Source organism: Umbelopsis ramanniana (genome assembly GCF_025399195.1).
Source record: "Umbelopsis ramanniana AG unplaced genomic scaffold K450scaffold_6, whole genome shotgun sequence".
In the NCBI taxonomy this organism is placed as follows: Eukaryota; Fungi; Mucoromycota; class Umbelopsidomycetes; order Umbelopsidales; family Umbelopsidaceae; genus Umbelopsis; species Umbelopsis ramanniana.
The window spans coordinates 363,790-379,864 of record NW_026252092.1 but is presented as its reverse complement, the minus strand read 5'-3'; the positions used below and the strand labels follow the sequence as shown (position 1 = coordinate 379,864).

Genomic DNA, 16,075 nt, shown 5'->3' with positions numbered 1-16,075 from the left:
GGCACAAAATGATGTTGAAGAAAGGAAAGGCTTTTTATGGATTCTGTTATGATTCGTTGCCTGATCAGCATCAGCCAAACGGAGGTTATTTGCCGAATTGTACTGTAAATAATGGGGTTATTTTTTCAGTCTGCTCTGCTCTGCCTGCCCGTGCCTGCTGAAAGTCTTCTGAGTCCCACCTTTACGTCTTCATTTCTGAACTCAAGATATAACCCATCGGATGACCCATCCGGATATTGGTTCGTCTCAGCCTCCGGCGCCAGATCAACCTACTGCCGACACTCCAATCCAACCGCCATCCCCATCCCAATCGCCTCCTCTTAGCGTTAAATCAGAAAGACGACACAGTGTCTTAGGTCATACCGCTCGGCGATCGTTTGGAGGCTCAGATGGTCTCAATTTATTACGACTACCTTCGCATCATAACCAATCTTCTGCATCCGTTAATTCACAAGCAGAAGTTTATACCTTCAATAATATAGACGACTTTGACATAAAAAGCCCAATAGGTGAGTCTTGACTCCAATGCCTGTACCTGTTGTGTATTGAGGCTGAAGTTGCTTTTATTTACTCTGCTCTTTAGGATTTGGTTCTTCAGCCGTGGTGTATGGCGCTGTTTTCAAGCCATTGAACAAGCGAGTTGCTATTAAGATGATTGATTTGGATCTATTTGAACGAAACCAAATCGATGAACTACGCGTGAGCATACCCAATCAAAGCATTTGATGCCAGCATGATCAAAGTCAAACGAAGAACTCGCAAAGTAACTCGCAACTGACATTTTAGAGAGAAACAGCCCTCATGGCCCTTTCAAAGCACCCTAATGTTCTCAGGGTATATGGATCGTTTGTTCAAGGCTCCAAGTTGTATATCGTGACGCCTTATTTGTTTGGAGGTACATTTAGCTCACATTTCAAACATAATCCCCCCTATCTTTACATCACTAACTAAGGAATATAAAATAGGATCCTGCCTTGACATCATGAAAACAGCATATCCAGAGGGGTTAGAAGAAATTAGCATCGCGACAATATTGAAGCAGGCTCTCGAAGGATTGATCTACCTTCACAAGAACGGCCATATCCATCGGGATGTCAAAGCCGGTAATTTACTAATGGATGATGATGGAACCGTACTTTTGGCAGACTTTGGTGTATCTAGTTCGTTGGTAGAGACAGGAGAACGTGGCGGTGTTCGGAAAACATTTGTCGGCACAGTAAGTTCAGAATATCTTCGGTCACAATATCTGTAAACAGGTGTTGATGACAGTTTAAATTCATACTAGCCATGCTGGATGGCACCTGAAGTGATGGATCAAGCCGGATATGACTATAAAGCAGATATTTGGTCATTTGGTATCACTGCTATTGAACTTGCCACGGGTCATGCTCCATTCGCAAAGTATCCCCCTATCAAGGTTAGTCATGTGCCAATCTTTGTGAACTTCCCTTATATTAGTCTAACTAATTTATTTAGGTATTGATGATGACACTTTCAAATGATCCTCCTACGCTGGTTCGAGAAAATACCAAGCACAAGTATTCCAAGACTTTCAAAGATATGATAGATCTTTGCCTGTACAAGGATCCTGCAAAACGGTAGGCATCTACAATGTTTCCAACTATAGAATTTGTTTGTGGAAAAGGCGTACGTTAACAAATAGTTGCCCACATATACCAGACCAACTGCGGAAAAATTGCTTCAGCATGTATTTTTTAAACAGGCAAAGAAGAAGGACTATCTTGCCAAAGGTCTCCTCTCCACGCTGCCAGCCTTGGAACTACGGACACACAGGAAGATACCCCAAAGGCACCCCACTGTAACCAAAACAACCACATGGGACTTTGATGCTGATGATCTTGATAGTAGCATCAGTGAGCCCCTAGATAGATCTCAGAATGCTACTGACGAGAAAGCTGTTGAAATTGAGGAACCGGAAAGCAATAATAATGCTGAGATGAAGTCTCCAGAAACTGAGGAGAAGAAAAAGCATATATCGTTTGGAGATGTAGTGGTTCGTAATCCACCACAACCTCATATGTCCCCAAATGCTGCAGCACATTCGCCCCCTCTTAGCTCGAGCCCTAAAGAAAGCTCAGAGTATTCTCCTATTGTTCCAACCATTCCCAAGAAATCCCGCTTCATTATTCAGGAGACTATTACTCCTCGGGATGGCTGCGAAATACCCAGTGCTCATTCATACAGTGGTAGCCCTCATCCACTAGTTTCCCCGCTTTCCGATTCTATTGGACGAGACGATGATTCCAATTCATTATTACTTGGACTTGGAATGACAAATTCTATGACACCTCCTCCATCGACAGCACCCCAAGATGTACCAGTAAAGAAAGGTCGCTTCAGCGTCAATTCCACACCAAGACACTCAATATCAGGTGAACCTAATTTCACCCCACCAAATGAGCTTCATAAAGATTTAAGCTTGAGTAGAATTAACAGCCAAGAAACCATTGGTAAGAGACCATAACTGAGTAAATGCACATTGGAAAGAATGTCTCTAACCATTTTCCCAGACCGAAAATCAAGATTTGAAATTATGCATAACCAGGTTCCTGGGTCACCAAATTTACCCCCAATACCAAATCCCACGACTCCTAATGCTCGCTACGAAAGTTATCCCTTATCTAGAGAAGGATCCCTCCCTCTATCTGGAGCTTCGTTACATAGGGAGGCCTCAGCCAACGCTCGAGTCAGCCGATTTTCTGTTGTGGAAAGGGAGCCCGATAATAAGGAAGAGCGAGATGTTAACCGGGAACAGAGTCGAGACCAAAGCCGAGAAAACAGTCGGGAACGTAACCTTGCTAATGCGAGCGCAAGCGATATTCTGCAGCTACCATCGCATCAACATACTCCCTCTACAGAATCCAGAAAGATTGGTAGATTTGAATTGACCTCTGGCGGGCCCTCCAGTCTTGAGGTCAAAGGAGCGGATGGTAAACTATTGATTTCATAGAGATATGTTTATCAGATTTCCTACAACAATTAAGCATTTATTTCATAGGGTTGCAGCACTTGTATGACTCCACTTCATCACATTCTTCTTTCTCTGGCTCGCCTACTACTTCTCCTTCATCCTCTGTATCTAGAGGACAATCCTCAAGATTGCTTGACCCACACGCTGTGTCAACAATCACTAATCAATTGGAGTTGCTTTGGAAGCAAAATGAACTACAACGACATGTCATTCAAGACCTGATGTTTAATATCGGTCTAGCCAATCAATTGCAATCCACCCGCAGTAGAAGTGTTTTGGAAATGTCGAAGGAAAGGTAATCAGGAACGTTTTTAGGTTGAGCATTACCTACCCAAATCAGCCTAACGCCCATATGCTTCTCTTCACACAGACCTGGTTCTCAAGATGTCATTTTAAGTATAGTAAGTATTTATGCACTGTAGTATCTCAGTTTTTCCTTGTAAGTGGCTCACATCGTCTTTAGGAATCGCTGAACCAACAAATGGATCTCTATATTCGAGAAAATGATACGCTTCGTCGCGATAATGACAATCTGAAACGGGATATTGAGCGACTCAGAAAGACTGTGCAAGCCGCACCGGCAACGAATAGCCGCTCAGGTACTTTGCCTCCTTCTCAGGACCCTGCTGCTTCGACGCCTCAAAAGTGAGGCTTAATAGTAGATATCTCTGAGGGTAGTCCGTTGCCTTAAACACATCTTACTATATTCTTGATAATCCCTCAATTATAATATATAGAAATGTATTGCCCGTGATGATAGATCATGAATTACAAATATTATATATGCAATACATACCACCTACTTTTCTCTAGCCCGATACATCTTTGATTGTTGACTCGCGGTTGAATGCGTGCTGGTCTATTATTCAATACATAGAGAACAGGCGCACAGCACCATCAGCTACAGCTTTTTATATTGGCGCTGCATTTCACAATCAGCAGCGGTATGTGCGTGCGTGGTTCCAATTCATCCAAATTGTCCCTTCTCTCCGTCACAAGTTAATACACAAATCATCGACCGAAACGATGCTTCATCAGCGATGGATCGCTTGCCCGAGATCGCATCTTGTTTACAGCTGACTTTTCAGCCATCTACCGAAGCTTCGACTGTAACCACCCCGCATGTTCCCACAAGTCACACCTTCTTACCAGTGTTATGTGCATTAGTGAGATAAATTTAGCATAAGACTGTGGAAAATTACATCTGATCTCGTAAATCACTTTCAGTATGTTGATAACTTCATTCCAAAAGCTACTCTATACGATTAAAACCATGGATCCTTACAACATCTGACCGACTTGCCAAGATGGTGTAACAGATGCTAATGGCCTGTGTAAAACATTAATCAAGTAATGAACATATATGTCTTTCATTGTAGGCTATGTCCGAGCTGTTGAAACTCCTCTCCATCCATGTATCACACGCCTCCGCTTGAAATTTCTTCAAATTGTTTAAACATATTACCGACTGAATGTCTTACTGATTATGTTCCTGGAGTATGCAGATGACGTTGTGTTTTTTAACAGCAACCAATTAAGCGTACGCTTAAAAAGATTCACTTCCTTAGTGCCAATTGCATACCACCTCCACCATTTTTTAACCGACCATGACTCCGTGCGACTCCGCATCTTACCTAGGTTTACCTTCTGTACGACACATAGAAACTACAATTACCGCTGTACATAAAAGGAAGATAGTTGACAAGACTCGGCATCTCTTTCTACTCCACAAACATGTCCCCCACCTCCACACTAACCACTCAAACACTGGCAGCAAGCTGGCAGCGAAATGGGACCATTGATCTAATTAACAAGGAACTCCCTCCAATTGCACCTGGTCAAGTTCTTGTGAAGGTCGCAGCGTCTGGTTTGTGCGGTACTGATCTGCACATATGCAGAGGCGAAACTCCTCATGCTGCTCAAAAAGTTATTATAGGGCACGAATTGTCTGGCTATGTTCATGCCATTGGTGAAAATACTGTGACTGGTCTCAAAGTCGGCGATCTGGTTGCGGTGGATCCCAACATTCACTGTCACGCTTGTACCTACTGTCGAAACGCCAAACCTCATCTTTGCCAGGCTCCTCAAGCTATTGGAGTTACCACCGACGGTGGTATGTCACAGTATGTGAATGTCCCGGTCAGTGCTGCATATAAAGTCCCCGAAGGTGTTTCAGCAGAAGTTGCAAGCTTGGCTGAACCGCTGTCCTGTGTCGTCCATGCCGTTGACATGGGCAACATTACAAGTGGATCCCATGTCATTGTTTTGGGAGCTGGTCCCATTGGCACTATGACAGTTGCACTGGCCGTTAGTAGCGGTGCTCGCGTTACTGTCGTCGATCCTCACGAGTCCAGACGTAAAGTCGCCAAAGAAACTTTTGGTGCTGCAGTCACATTAACACCCGAACAAGCCAAGGACATCAAGGAAAGCTTTGACGTTGTATTTGAATGTGTAGGAAAGCCAGATGCAATGCAGCAAGCTGTCGATATGGCCAAGGCAGGCGGTACCATCGTATGGGTCGGTGTGGCCAAAACTGAAGACAGAGTGTCAATTTCACCTTTTGAAGTCTACCGACGTGAATTGACCATCAGATCAAGCTACACAAACCATTTCTCCATGGAACGCGCTCTCAATTTGCTGGCAAATGACCAAATCGACTGGAGTCAACTCATTTCTCATACCTATTCGTTAGAGCAGTTTGATACTGCCTGGAAGGTATTCCAAAGCAAGACTGGCATGAAAATCTGTGTAAAGCCTTGAAGCGATCTTCAATATACTTGTGATAAATGACAATTGAAAAACAAATATGTAGTATCTTGATAATGGATATATGTGGATGGACTTCTAGAGAATTGGTATGTAGCGAATAATGAAATCTCTATGTGTTATCTCAATTAGATGGCTCGAGATAAATTTTTGTTGGAAAAGGCAACTGCCAAAATTGTTACAAACCGTTTGATCATGCTCTTAAGTCATATAAAATCTGTCGTTATACATCGAGAAAAACCTATATAGCAGCATTCGTTTACGCCTTATGCATTCCCTATTACTATATCAAACTGCAAGATTTGAGCGGGATTCGGAGGGTTCTGTGTAAATGACAAGTACCTTCGCTAGAGGAGAATTGCCTTGGAGTAATTGTGCTCTCAAGACTTTATTATTCAATTATGAAAATAGCGCTATCAAGCCATTGCGCTTTGAAGTGTTATTGAGGGACCTATGGGCTCATTTCAGCATGTCGGGCATGCTTAATGTGAAACATCGTAACTGGAACTTCCGCTTCATAACCAACGGTGAATATTCTGTACCTCCTCTCCTGAAGCCAACAATGACGACTCTCACACTAAAGTTTGAATACGCAATCTGATGAAATTGAAAACATCTATGGAACTAACAGTGACCTTTTGTTATCATTTGGCAGAGCTGCTGTCCAGATGGTTACCGTAATTGTGACAAGCCATAAAGCACAGAACAGACTGACACAGCGTGACTCTCATATCATGCGCACCGGACGGAAATATGAAATATTCGAAACATCGATGATTCCTTTGACGCTTTTCTTTCCAGAACTCTCTTACATTAGGCATTATGGCAGGCTTAGGAGCAACATGGAGTATGATGGACCCCACCATGCGTATATCAAAAGACAAACCGAGCATGCATCTACCAGTTTTAGAAATCCCGAAACTCGACGAAGATGATATAAGGTTATCCTTGTCATCGCCAGTTATGCCTTCATCGCCATCACTCTTTAATACAGCTTTCGATGCGTGGCCCAGTAATAGCCCAGATTCTTCAGTAATGGTCAGCTCCCCAAAAAGCGATGAGCTTGATGCCACTGAGCAACCGAAGAAAGAAAACGATACCCCACCAGTTTCAAAGCGCAGTAAGAAGCGAAACGCCAAAAAAGCTGCAGCTGGTGCAAACAACATGGATAAATCCGATGCTCCAGAATCCAACGCAAATGGCCCAAATCCTAACGTCGTCATTGAATCGTCCGGCGACAACTCTGCATCCAAGCGCCTCTCACCACCAAAACGTACTAATAGTCTTGAGGTTGGAAACCATGTACGGAACCTATTGAACGCCGAAGAAGTCCAAGGAGCCGTTCACGTTTTGCAGGAAGCTGCAAAACATCTTGATATGTCAGAAATTGGCAATGAGGATCCACAGGAACTAGCGTCGACTTATTCAAAGATCCTGCTTACACTTTGTGATCAGAAGATCTTGGACCTGGTAATGGATATATGCAAGTGCGACGACATCATCGACAGTATCATTTGGAAACTGTTTTCAAAGGTTGTTGCAGCAGGATATACCATGGATAACGAAGTTTATACGACCTTGGCAAATCTGTTTGTGCAGTACGATCATGTTGACCTCGCTCAGCAAGCTATTTATTCTTTGCCTCGACAACAGTGGGACACCGAAATATATAAAATAGCCATCACTCTCCATCTCTTAGCTCAACCCAGGGAGATACTTCAAATCGAGACTTTGTTATCTGATTATGGAGAACCTTCTATCGAAGTATTGAATCCCATAGCACCAACGAAGTTGCCACCAATTCAGATTAAGACTCCTCTCATGGACAACGTAACTGTTGATGACAAGAAATTACTCTTCTCTTTTTATCAGACGGCTCTGGATAGCAGTGGATGGGGCCGAGCCAAAGAAATTTACGAAAATGACTATGCGGAAAGACAAGGACGGCGACGCAGTATCGCAGCTGAGCAGCCTACGGCTCGTCGCAAAGGAATGATAGACTGGATTATCAGTGGGACGGAGAAAATGATGATTGATTCAAAAGACAGCGAGAAAAATGCTACTGAAGAAATTCAAAACGATAACTCGATGCTGTATATTGCTATTTGTAATTTACAATACGAATACGGATGGAAGCTGTTCGAATCCATGGGTAAAAATGTTGATCGCCACACAGGACGAATGATGATGCGCCTCTGTCGTTGCGCCTTTAATGCAGCTCCCGTAACCAGCGTATCGACCAGATTTAATTGGGAGCAGCGCGCTTGGAGAGTGTATGCAGTCTTCATGATGTCTGAACACTTTGACGTGCAGCGCGAAGAAAGCCATGCGTTTCTACGAGATATTTTATTTATCTGCGCCAATAGCACGGAACGTGAGGATAATATACGATACTCTAAAGCTATGCAAGTGCTCAAGCTTTTACGAAGAGAGAAATTGTATCAAATGATTGGCAACGAGGACGTTATGATGCCGATATTCTGTATATTACTAGAACAATGCCACGGAGTGCCTGACGTTGTCGTCACACAATGTGAAACAGCATTTTCACTATGGAAGGAAATGCAAGAAGCCAATATTAAACATCTCAAGGAAGTACAGCCGCCATCACAATCATTCTGTTGGATGATGTTATTATTCATCTTCTTGTCTGGAAAAATGGCCAACTTCCGAGATGTTTTAGTCTGGATGCAGGATATGGAGCCCTCGGAATCACTAGTTGCTCCCATCCAATATCTGCATGACGCTTTCCTAAATTGCAAGATACCAGACGACGCTCGCTGCTACTTTTCCGACTACATGTATCACGATACCACTATTGGTACTGACGCGGTGGCACAGGAACCTGATGGCCACAACATATCCATCAACGAAATGGGATTCAAGCAAGGCACCAACTCTTGTTACACCGAACGAGAAGGTCCAACGTATGGAGACCCGATTGCTCATGTCAAAAACGCATACAAAATGAGAAGTACTATTTCGGACACAAATGCTGTGCATGTTGCTAAGTTTGCTGCTCTCGGACCGCTTGTGGAAGTCTCATTGGAATATCGTTCGATGCATTACTCAAGTAGAAAAGCAAAAGCGTTGATCAGGCATTGCTTTATGGCATCAAAGAAGTAAATTTGGCGCCGTTTGGAAGGTCAGAAAATTAGCACTAGCTATTTTAAATTTTGTTACTTAACTACAGGATAAAGTGAATGTACAGTTATTAGAAGTACAGTGGATAAGAATGATGGTAGTTAGTGTGTAAAGTGGTAAAAAAGGCAAAAAGGTTGAACTGGTCGCCAATAAGATCTTAGGCTTGCTCAGGCATCGGTTGTAGCATAGGAGGGCTGTAAAATAGAGGCAGTGATTAATGAAAGAGAGCACAAAAGGTAACCCCAGTTTTTGCACAGTTTTTACAAACCTAGGTCTTCGGCCAGTCTTCTTTGCAGCCGCTCTCTCCCGAGCCAGCGGATGATCAGCGGGGGTTAATAGCTAGAGCACAATCAGTATCAAGATGTATAAAACACTATTCCATATACTCAAGGTCAATAGTTACCTCAAATGAACACAATAAGTCTTCATTGACACCCATGATGGCACCAAAATTATCAAACTCGCCGCAATAGTTGGGTGCCGAAAAGACAGTAACAAGCGACCGATCACCGAAAAACTCGTATCCATCTTCCACAACCATATGAGCACGACATACTAGCTCAAAGTCGTTCTTCACTAAGAACGCATCGATGACGCTCTTTCCAAAGCAGTAGCTAACCCCTCTATCACTGTCTTCCCATTCAACTACAGTCTCTGAAGGATCCGACCATAACAAGTCGTTTAGTAAACCGTAATCGGGAACATCTGTAGGACGTTCAATTGCTCTTATATCATCCATAGAATGCAGTGAGGGGCTAAGAAATGGTAAAATCAGGATGAGAGCTCTCAGTATATGGCTTGATCACTCGATGTGGCTATCTTACCTAAGCCCCCCGTGAACGCAAAAGATTTTTCCTGCTATTAAAGCAGCTATGGGCATGGTATTAAAACAGTCGCAAAATGATTTCCAAATCTTAACGTTGCACCTTCTCTTGCATTCATCATAAAAACCGTAAACTGTAATTGAACATACATATGCAAAATGAGTACCAGAACAAATCTCATAGCTGTCCCTCAAGTTACCGGTACTAACCTCTAGTGACGTTGGCGCACTCGTGATTTCCTCGTAACAAGAAGAAATTTTCAGGATACTTGATCTTGTAGCATAAAAGCAGTAAAATGGTTTCCAAGCTTTGTTTCCCTCGGTCTACATAGTCTCCCAGGAATAGATAATTGGAATCAGGCGGAAATCCGCCCTAAGAAGAGTTTTAGTCCATGTTGTCAGATTTAAAATACAAGAAGACATAGAGCAAGACATACCATATCAAACAGTCTAATCAAATCCGAATATTGGCCATGAACATCGCCAACCACTTTAACAGGAGGTGAAAGTTCGAGCAGTGTCTAATGAAAAAAAAAAAGGTCTTTTTGAGATAGCGAAGGAAATGCAAGATAAGTGCGGAGGGTAACCTTACCGGCTGAGACATAAAGATTTCGGAGACCATACGACATATCGCATTTATTTCGCTATTCTTTAAACAAAACGACTTCAATACCTTGTCGCTGTAGCCGACGTCCAATAGCTTTTGTATACATTCGTCAATATCAAGAGTCTTTCCTATTGATCGGAATGAGGTAGCTGTGAGTTGAGATTGCGATTGGACTGTGAATTGATTTTGATCCGTGGGTGAGGTGCTATATTCTTGCATGCCATTTTGGTCGCCTGCATTGTCTCGAGGCTTCTCATTTGGAAACCCTTGCGGTCTGCTGGCAGGTAAGGGGGAACCAAGGTGGTTATTCCCTGACCCTTTTAATATCGAAGAAAGGGAGCTAGCGGTGTTTGTACTTAAGACATTGTCTTCTGGTTCATATCCACGATTGTTGCGTTCTTGCTTTTTTCTTTTTGAAGTTTGATTTCCCATGCGCAAAGATGTGATGAATGAAAGGGAGAGAAAGAAAATAAAAAATGACTCGCTGTGCTCATAGGCGTACCTTTGAGAAAATTTCCATTTTGAGCTTCCTACATACGTCCTATACGTTTGGAACGACGAATCTACCCTCGGAAAATGCTTGACGCAGACTTCAAGTAGAACCCTACATTGCTTGATTCATGATTCCACTAATGTCAAGTTCAGAGTTTTGCACCCCCTTTTTGACCATCGTGTTAATGAAATAAACAATATCCAAGAACCTTTGGTAATATACATCACGTGGAGTACGGAGTACTTGACTTCATTCGCCTTTCCTATATCCCCTTTTTGGTTCTCTTCCCTTTCTTCTCATGTCAAAATTTGTATCCAGAGCAGGGAGCCATATAGATCAGCTACAAGAGCAGTTGAGCCGTCGAGAAACAAACGAAGATCGAGGTACCTCCATATGTCCATTTCATGTGTTGCTACACTCACATACTGATGACGATGGTATTGGTATATTACGCTAGAATCCCCACTGCAACCTGTTATTTATGACCTGGATGATGATAAAGCGGACTCTCAGCGGGACAGCGATGATGGCATTGAATATACCGACGTTGAAAGCTCTCAGGCCTTATCACAAAAGGATTGGAGAGGAAAGTTATCTGGGAATTCAGACAGCACTTTTCGTCGTGGGAAGTCAAGATCCGCACGACCTTCCTTACCCACAGTACAATCCGGGATAACTTCTGACAACCAGAGCCAACCCACAAGAAACAAGAAGCGAAGAGCGACCACTGCAAATTCAAGCTCAGACAGTTCAAAACTTGGAACCTTTGATGGCGTCTTTACACCAACTGTCCTTTCGATCTGGGGTATCATCGTCTTTCTACGATTTGGCTTCATCATAGCCCAAGTTGGAGTCATTGCAACTTTAATGATGTTCAGCGTAGCTTATTTGTGCGTCATTGTAACTTTTAATCCCTATTTGGTAGTAGCCAATTTGCTTGGTCACATACTAACACTCATGACCTATATCAATAACAGAATCAATGTCCTGACCACTCTCAGCATGAGTGCCATTAGTACAAACGGAACAGTACGTGGAGGCGGAACTTACTATATGATTAGTAGGAGCTTAGGGAGCCCAGAGTTTGGAGGTATGACTTTGCTATTTCGTCGGAGCTCAGGGGTCAAAGTCTACATTGTATTTATAAACCATTTACCTGGGACAGGAAGCATCGGTATTGTCTTCTGGATGGGTTTGAGTATGTCAGCAGCTATGAGTGCTGTTGGTTTTTCTGAGCCTCTATTAGCTAACGTTGGCGAGAATAGTGGTAAATTCCTAAATATTTTACCAGAAGGACAGGTAAAAAAAAAAATTCCTTTTCAACCGCTTCCAATATTGCACGCAAGATGCTGACCTATCACTCCAAAATACTTTGTAGTGGTGGAACTTTACATACGGAGCCATAGTGCTGTTCCTTTGCACCTTGGTTGCATTGGCTGGTCCTCAAGTAAGCACCCATTGCCATTTTTAGCTAGCGTCAGGCTCCATGCTCATCACCTCCTTACGTTAGGCATACGCTCGAACATCTCTATTCCTAGCTTTCTTTGTTCTATGTGGCACGCTTTCTATATTTGCTTCGTTCGCATTAAAGGCTCCGTTTATCGATGGGGAAACGAAGATCAGCTATACTGGATTCCGGTGGTGGATGCTTCAACGAAACATGTGGCCCAATCTGTCAAACGGGAACACCACAGCTAAAGTATTTGGAGTCCTTTTTCCGGCATGTAATGGCATTCTGGCAGGTGAGTAGTTGGAATACGTTTGAAAAAGGGTTCTCGTATCTCTGAATTCACATGTGCGCTTGATAGGTGCTTCAATGTCTGGTGACCTGAAAAAGCCATCCCATTCTATTCCCACTGGAACTCTCAAGTAAATGCCTAATCGTCGCCACTATGATGCGTGTTGATATCACTTACTTAAAAGTACTCATTTAGTGCTGTGTGGATTACCTACTTAACTTACTGTGCCATTGTCATACTCATGGGCGGATCAATTGACCGTCGGTCCATGACAGAAGATTTGAATATTCTGGAGGATATATCTTCCATGCCGGTTGTGTTCGCACTTGGATCCTTGGCTACTGCAATATATGCTGTTTTGGGAGGTGTAGTTGGTGCTTCCAAAATCATTCAAGCCATTGCAAGGTAACTATGGTCAAGTTAGGCTAATTGGCGTTATAAATCACTTTGCTAAACACTCTGCGTAGAGACAACTTGCTTCCTTTCTTACACCCGTTCAAAAAGGGAGCGCCAAAAACCGATACTCCTTCCAGAGCCATCTTTTTAACAGTGGCATTTATCTTGCTTGTATGCACTGCCCCTAGCGTTGATATCATTGCTTCTATGGTGACATTGACGGCGCTGCTAACATACAGTGTTCTCAACCTTGCTTGCACTGTTCTGAAAGTTAGCGCGGCTCCCAATTTTCGTCCTACCTTCAAGTATTTTCGATGGTGGACTGCTGCTGCTGGTATGGTCGTGGCAATCTGTACCATGATATTTGTCTCGCCTACCTTAGCGCTTTCTTCATTCGGTGTTGCCACGGCGCTATTTATTGTCATCCATTACACTTCGCCGCCAAAAAGTTGGGGTAATATCACCCAGTCCCTTATTTACCATCAAGTCAGAAAATATCTCTTACGTTTGGATACTAGAAAGGAGCATGTCAAATTCTGGAGACCGCAGGTGCAGTACATTTCACTTTGTTGATTCTTCTATTGATCAGTAATGTAAGCTGGTGTACTAATGTGTGGTTTCACCTAGATACTACTTCTTGTCAATAACCCTAAAAGCTCCATTGGATTGATATCCTTTTGTAATTCATTGAAAAAAGGTGGCTTATATATATTGGGACATACCATCAAGGGAGACTTCTCATCAGCGCTACCGGAGCTTAATCGTCAACAGACAAGCTGGCTACGCTACGTCGATGCCGCCAAGGTCAAGGCCTTTACAAATATAACCATTGCTGAATCGGAGAGATTAGGAGCAAGAAGCCTGGTGCTTGGATCAGGTCTTGGAGGAATGAGGCCCAATATTGTTATTATGGGTGCCTACAACATTAAAAATTACCGAGATCGACACCACGCTGCACAATCAGATGCTTCTGTGGAGTCATCAGCACGTTTATACTTGCCACCATCTAGAGAAAGCTCTCGTCAGCGCAACTTATACCTCGAATCACAGCTACCAGGGGATACAACTCGTGATGAATCGCCAATTGAGCCATGTGACTATGTAGCTATAATAGAAGATCTACTTCAAATGAACAAGTCTATTGGCGTTGGGTTTGGGTTCGACACATTGGAGACCATGGAAGCCAGCCAAGAAGAATATAGAAAATACCACAGAAATCATAAACGACCTCCTCGAAAACAGAGACGGTACATTGATGTATGGCCGATACAGGTTTCAAGCCCGGATGACAAACCATCGGATGATCCAAACTTCAAAAGTCCTCTAGGAACCTACACCATGATTCTACAGCTTGCCACCATCTTAAACATGGTACAACAGTGGAGAAAACAATATCGACTTCGTGTAGTCTGTTTTGTGGAACACCCGGAAGACATCCCAGAAGAGCAAAGACGCGTAGTGTCACTTTTAGAGAACTTGCGCATCCAAGCCGAATTACTGGTTGTTTCCTTATCGGAAAGCGAATCATTGAGCGTCGGTGTAGGTAGTAATAATTTTGTTTCAAGTTACACTGCGATTACACAAGGCAAGGAAGGGGTCAATGCCCTGGTGGATGCTTTGGTTGTAGGCACAGAATGGTGGCAAAACACTTGGAATTCTAATAGAACAAGGGATGAAAGCCACCGCCTCAGCTTGGATCTGAGCAGTACAAAAGCTATTAAAAGCACTAAGAGCATTCAAGATGTCGATTCGTATGGTGCAGAAACAAATACATATATGGATAGCGAGCCGCCTTCGGATACTGATACTGAACCTGATATTCCACCAAATGCATTTGCTCGATTCTCACAGACGCCTTTCATGCCGCCTGGTAGTTCACCCTTTGATGACTTTGAAAGAAGATACTCGCCACCTCCATTACTTTCTCGATTTACATCCGTCCCAAGCTCATTGACAATGCGAGTCAACTTACCAGCTGCTATTGGTAACTCTAGGGTACATTATGACTCTTCATCGTCGTCTGATGATAGCTATTCCAGTGACGAAGACGCCACCCCCGAAGAACCTGCTGACAAACACTATAGCAACATTACCTCCCGTTTAACTGAACCTGTGTTGGGTGCAATAGGCCTAGGAAAGTCTAAGTTACCCCGTGAAGAGGCTGATCACCATTCAGAGGAAGGCAGCCTTCGCAAGCTATTTGGCAAAGGGACCAACAGTTCTGGTTTAGTAGATTCTTCATTGGCGTCAGCAGGTAGTATGCAAGATTATGGATCAATTCAGAAAACAGTTACTCCATTGATATCGGCACCTACGAACGCATCGGAAAAACCCTTGGAATTCAACGACTTGCAGTCCAGAGCGCAGCATGTCATTATCAACGAACTCATGAGACGGATTTCACCATCTGAGCGTACTGCTGTAATTTTCTCTGCTTTGCCAGCTCCACTCAGTGGAACCCATGAGAGTAACCAAGACTCTATTACATATATCGAAAATTTAGAAGTTCTAGTGCAGGATTTACCGCCTGTCATGTTGATCCATGCTAATAGTCTAACGGTTACAATGTCGCTTTGATGAATACAATACAATTATGACTTTAGAAGACAACGATGTCTTTTATTAGAACCCTTTCAGTGAACACGTTTTCCAATCGTGGAACACTAAACCATTTATGAGATGCAAAGGTCTGCAAGATGCCTTCTTTGTTTACCGATTGACTGGTTTGTCCGCCTGAGGGCAGAGATCGAAATCAAATCGAAGAGCATGTGTGATCGTTTTGTGACATGGCTTATACAGGTTGTTTCCCAATACATATTCTGCAGTTCGCTTATACAAAGATGGCTGTCAGTATCAATTATGGCAACTAGGAGTAAACAAACGATGAGTGTCTAACCTTTGACTAGGCATAGATCGCATTGCTAGTATGAAGTATCGTTTGTATGCATGTTTGCGTTGGTGCGATAAAATTCTGCTCGAAAAGGATCCAATCACACACTTTATGTCGTTATTTCATCTCGGCTTGTACTTTTTTGAATCGCTTGTCCCAAGCCTGAAACACCGTGCCTCAAGGAGCCCAAATTCGGTATTGATCGACAAAACCTTAGTTTTGCAT

General features: G+C 43.1%; 6 protein-coding genes across 6 annotated transcripts; 5 read left to right on the top strand and 1 right to left on the bottom strand.

The window, feature by feature from the left end:
* The first annotated feature begins 91 nt into the window (after positions 1 to 91).
* Positions 92 to 2,848, top strand: K450DRAFT_224585 (uncharacterized protein). Its single transcript, XM_051586242.1, has 8 exons — positions 92 to 509; positions 584 to 699; positions 787 to 895; positions 966 to 1,216; positions 1,286 to 1,417; positions 1,477 to 1,598; positions 1,681 to 2,566; positions 2,632 to 2,848. Exons 1-7 carry the CDS (start codon positions 221 to 223, stop codon positions 2,483 to 2,485), a joined length of 1,824 nt encoding a protein of 607 aa, XP_051448185.1. The 5' UTR covers positions 92 to 220; the 3' UTR covers positions 2,486 to 2,566; positions 2,632 to 2,848.
* Positions 2,849 to 3,344: 496 nt separating this feature from the next.
* K450DRAFT_224572 (uncharacterized protein) lies at positions 3,345 to 3,814 on the top strand. Its single transcript, XM_051586241.1, has one exon. It carries the CDS (start codon positions 3,474 to 3,476, stop codon positions 3,639 to 3,641), a length of 168 nt encoding a protein of 55 aa, XP_051448184.1. The 5' UTR covers positions 3,345 to 3,473; the 3' UTR covers positions 3,642 to 3,814.
* Positions 3,815 to 4,685: 871 nt separating this feature from the next.
* K450DRAFT_224571 (uncharacterized protein) lies at positions 4,686 to 5,985 on the top strand. Its single transcript, XM_051586240.1, has one exon. The coding sequence runs from the start codon at positions 4,727 to 4,729 to the stop codon at positions 5,750 to 5,752; it is 1,026 nt and encodes a 341-aa protein (XP_051448183.1). The 5' UTR covers positions 4,686 to 4,726; the 3' UTR covers positions 5,753 to 5,985.
* A 560-nt stretch (positions 5,986 to 6,545) lies between these two features.
* On the top strand, positions 6,546 to 9,252 carry K450DRAFT_224570 (uncharacterized protein). The gene has a single exon (XM_051586239.1). It carries the CDS (start codon positions 6,581 to 6,583, stop codon positions 8,882 to 8,884), a length of 2,304 nt encoding a protein of 767 aa, XP_051448182.1. The 5' UTR covers positions 6,546 to 6,580; the 3' UTR covers positions 8,885 to 9,252.
* Positions 8,972 to 11,006, bottom strand: K450DRAFT_224567 (uncharacterized protein). The gene is made up of 8 exons (XM_051586238.1): positions 10,835 to 11,006; positions 10,318 to 10,741; positions 10,163 to 10,246; positions 9,936 to 10,098; positions 9,727 to 9,859; positions 9,306 to 9,657; positions 9,171 to 9,241; positions 8,972 to 9,096 (listed from the first exon to the last, which is right to left on the bottom strand). Exons 2-8 carry the CDS (start codon positions 10,549 to 10,551, stop codon positions 9,060 to 9,062), a joined length of 1,074 nt encoding a protein of 357 aa, XP_051448181.1. The 5' UTR covers positions 10,552 to 10,741; positions 10,835 to 11,006; the 3' UTR covers positions 8,972 to 9,059.
* A 105-nt stretch (positions 11,007 to 11,111) lies between these two features.
* On the top strand, positions 11,112 to 15,599 carry K450DRAFT_297376 (uncharacterized protein). The gene is made up of 10 exons (XM_051593665.1): positions 11,112 to 11,208; positions 11,283 to 11,715; positions 11,803 to 11,915; positions 11,991 to 12,124; positions 12,204 to 12,272; positions 12,336 to 12,567; positions 12,634 to 12,694; positions 12,760 to 12,969; positions 13,032 to 13,509; positions 13,588 to 15,599. Exons 1-10 carry the CDS (start codon positions 11,124 to 11,126, stop codon positions 15,535 to 15,537), a joined length of 3,765 nt encoding a protein of 1,254 aa, XP_051448180.1. The 5' UTR covers positions 11,112 to 11,123; the 3' UTR covers positions 15,538 to 15,599.
* Positions 15,600 to 16,075: the final 476 nt, after the last annotated feature.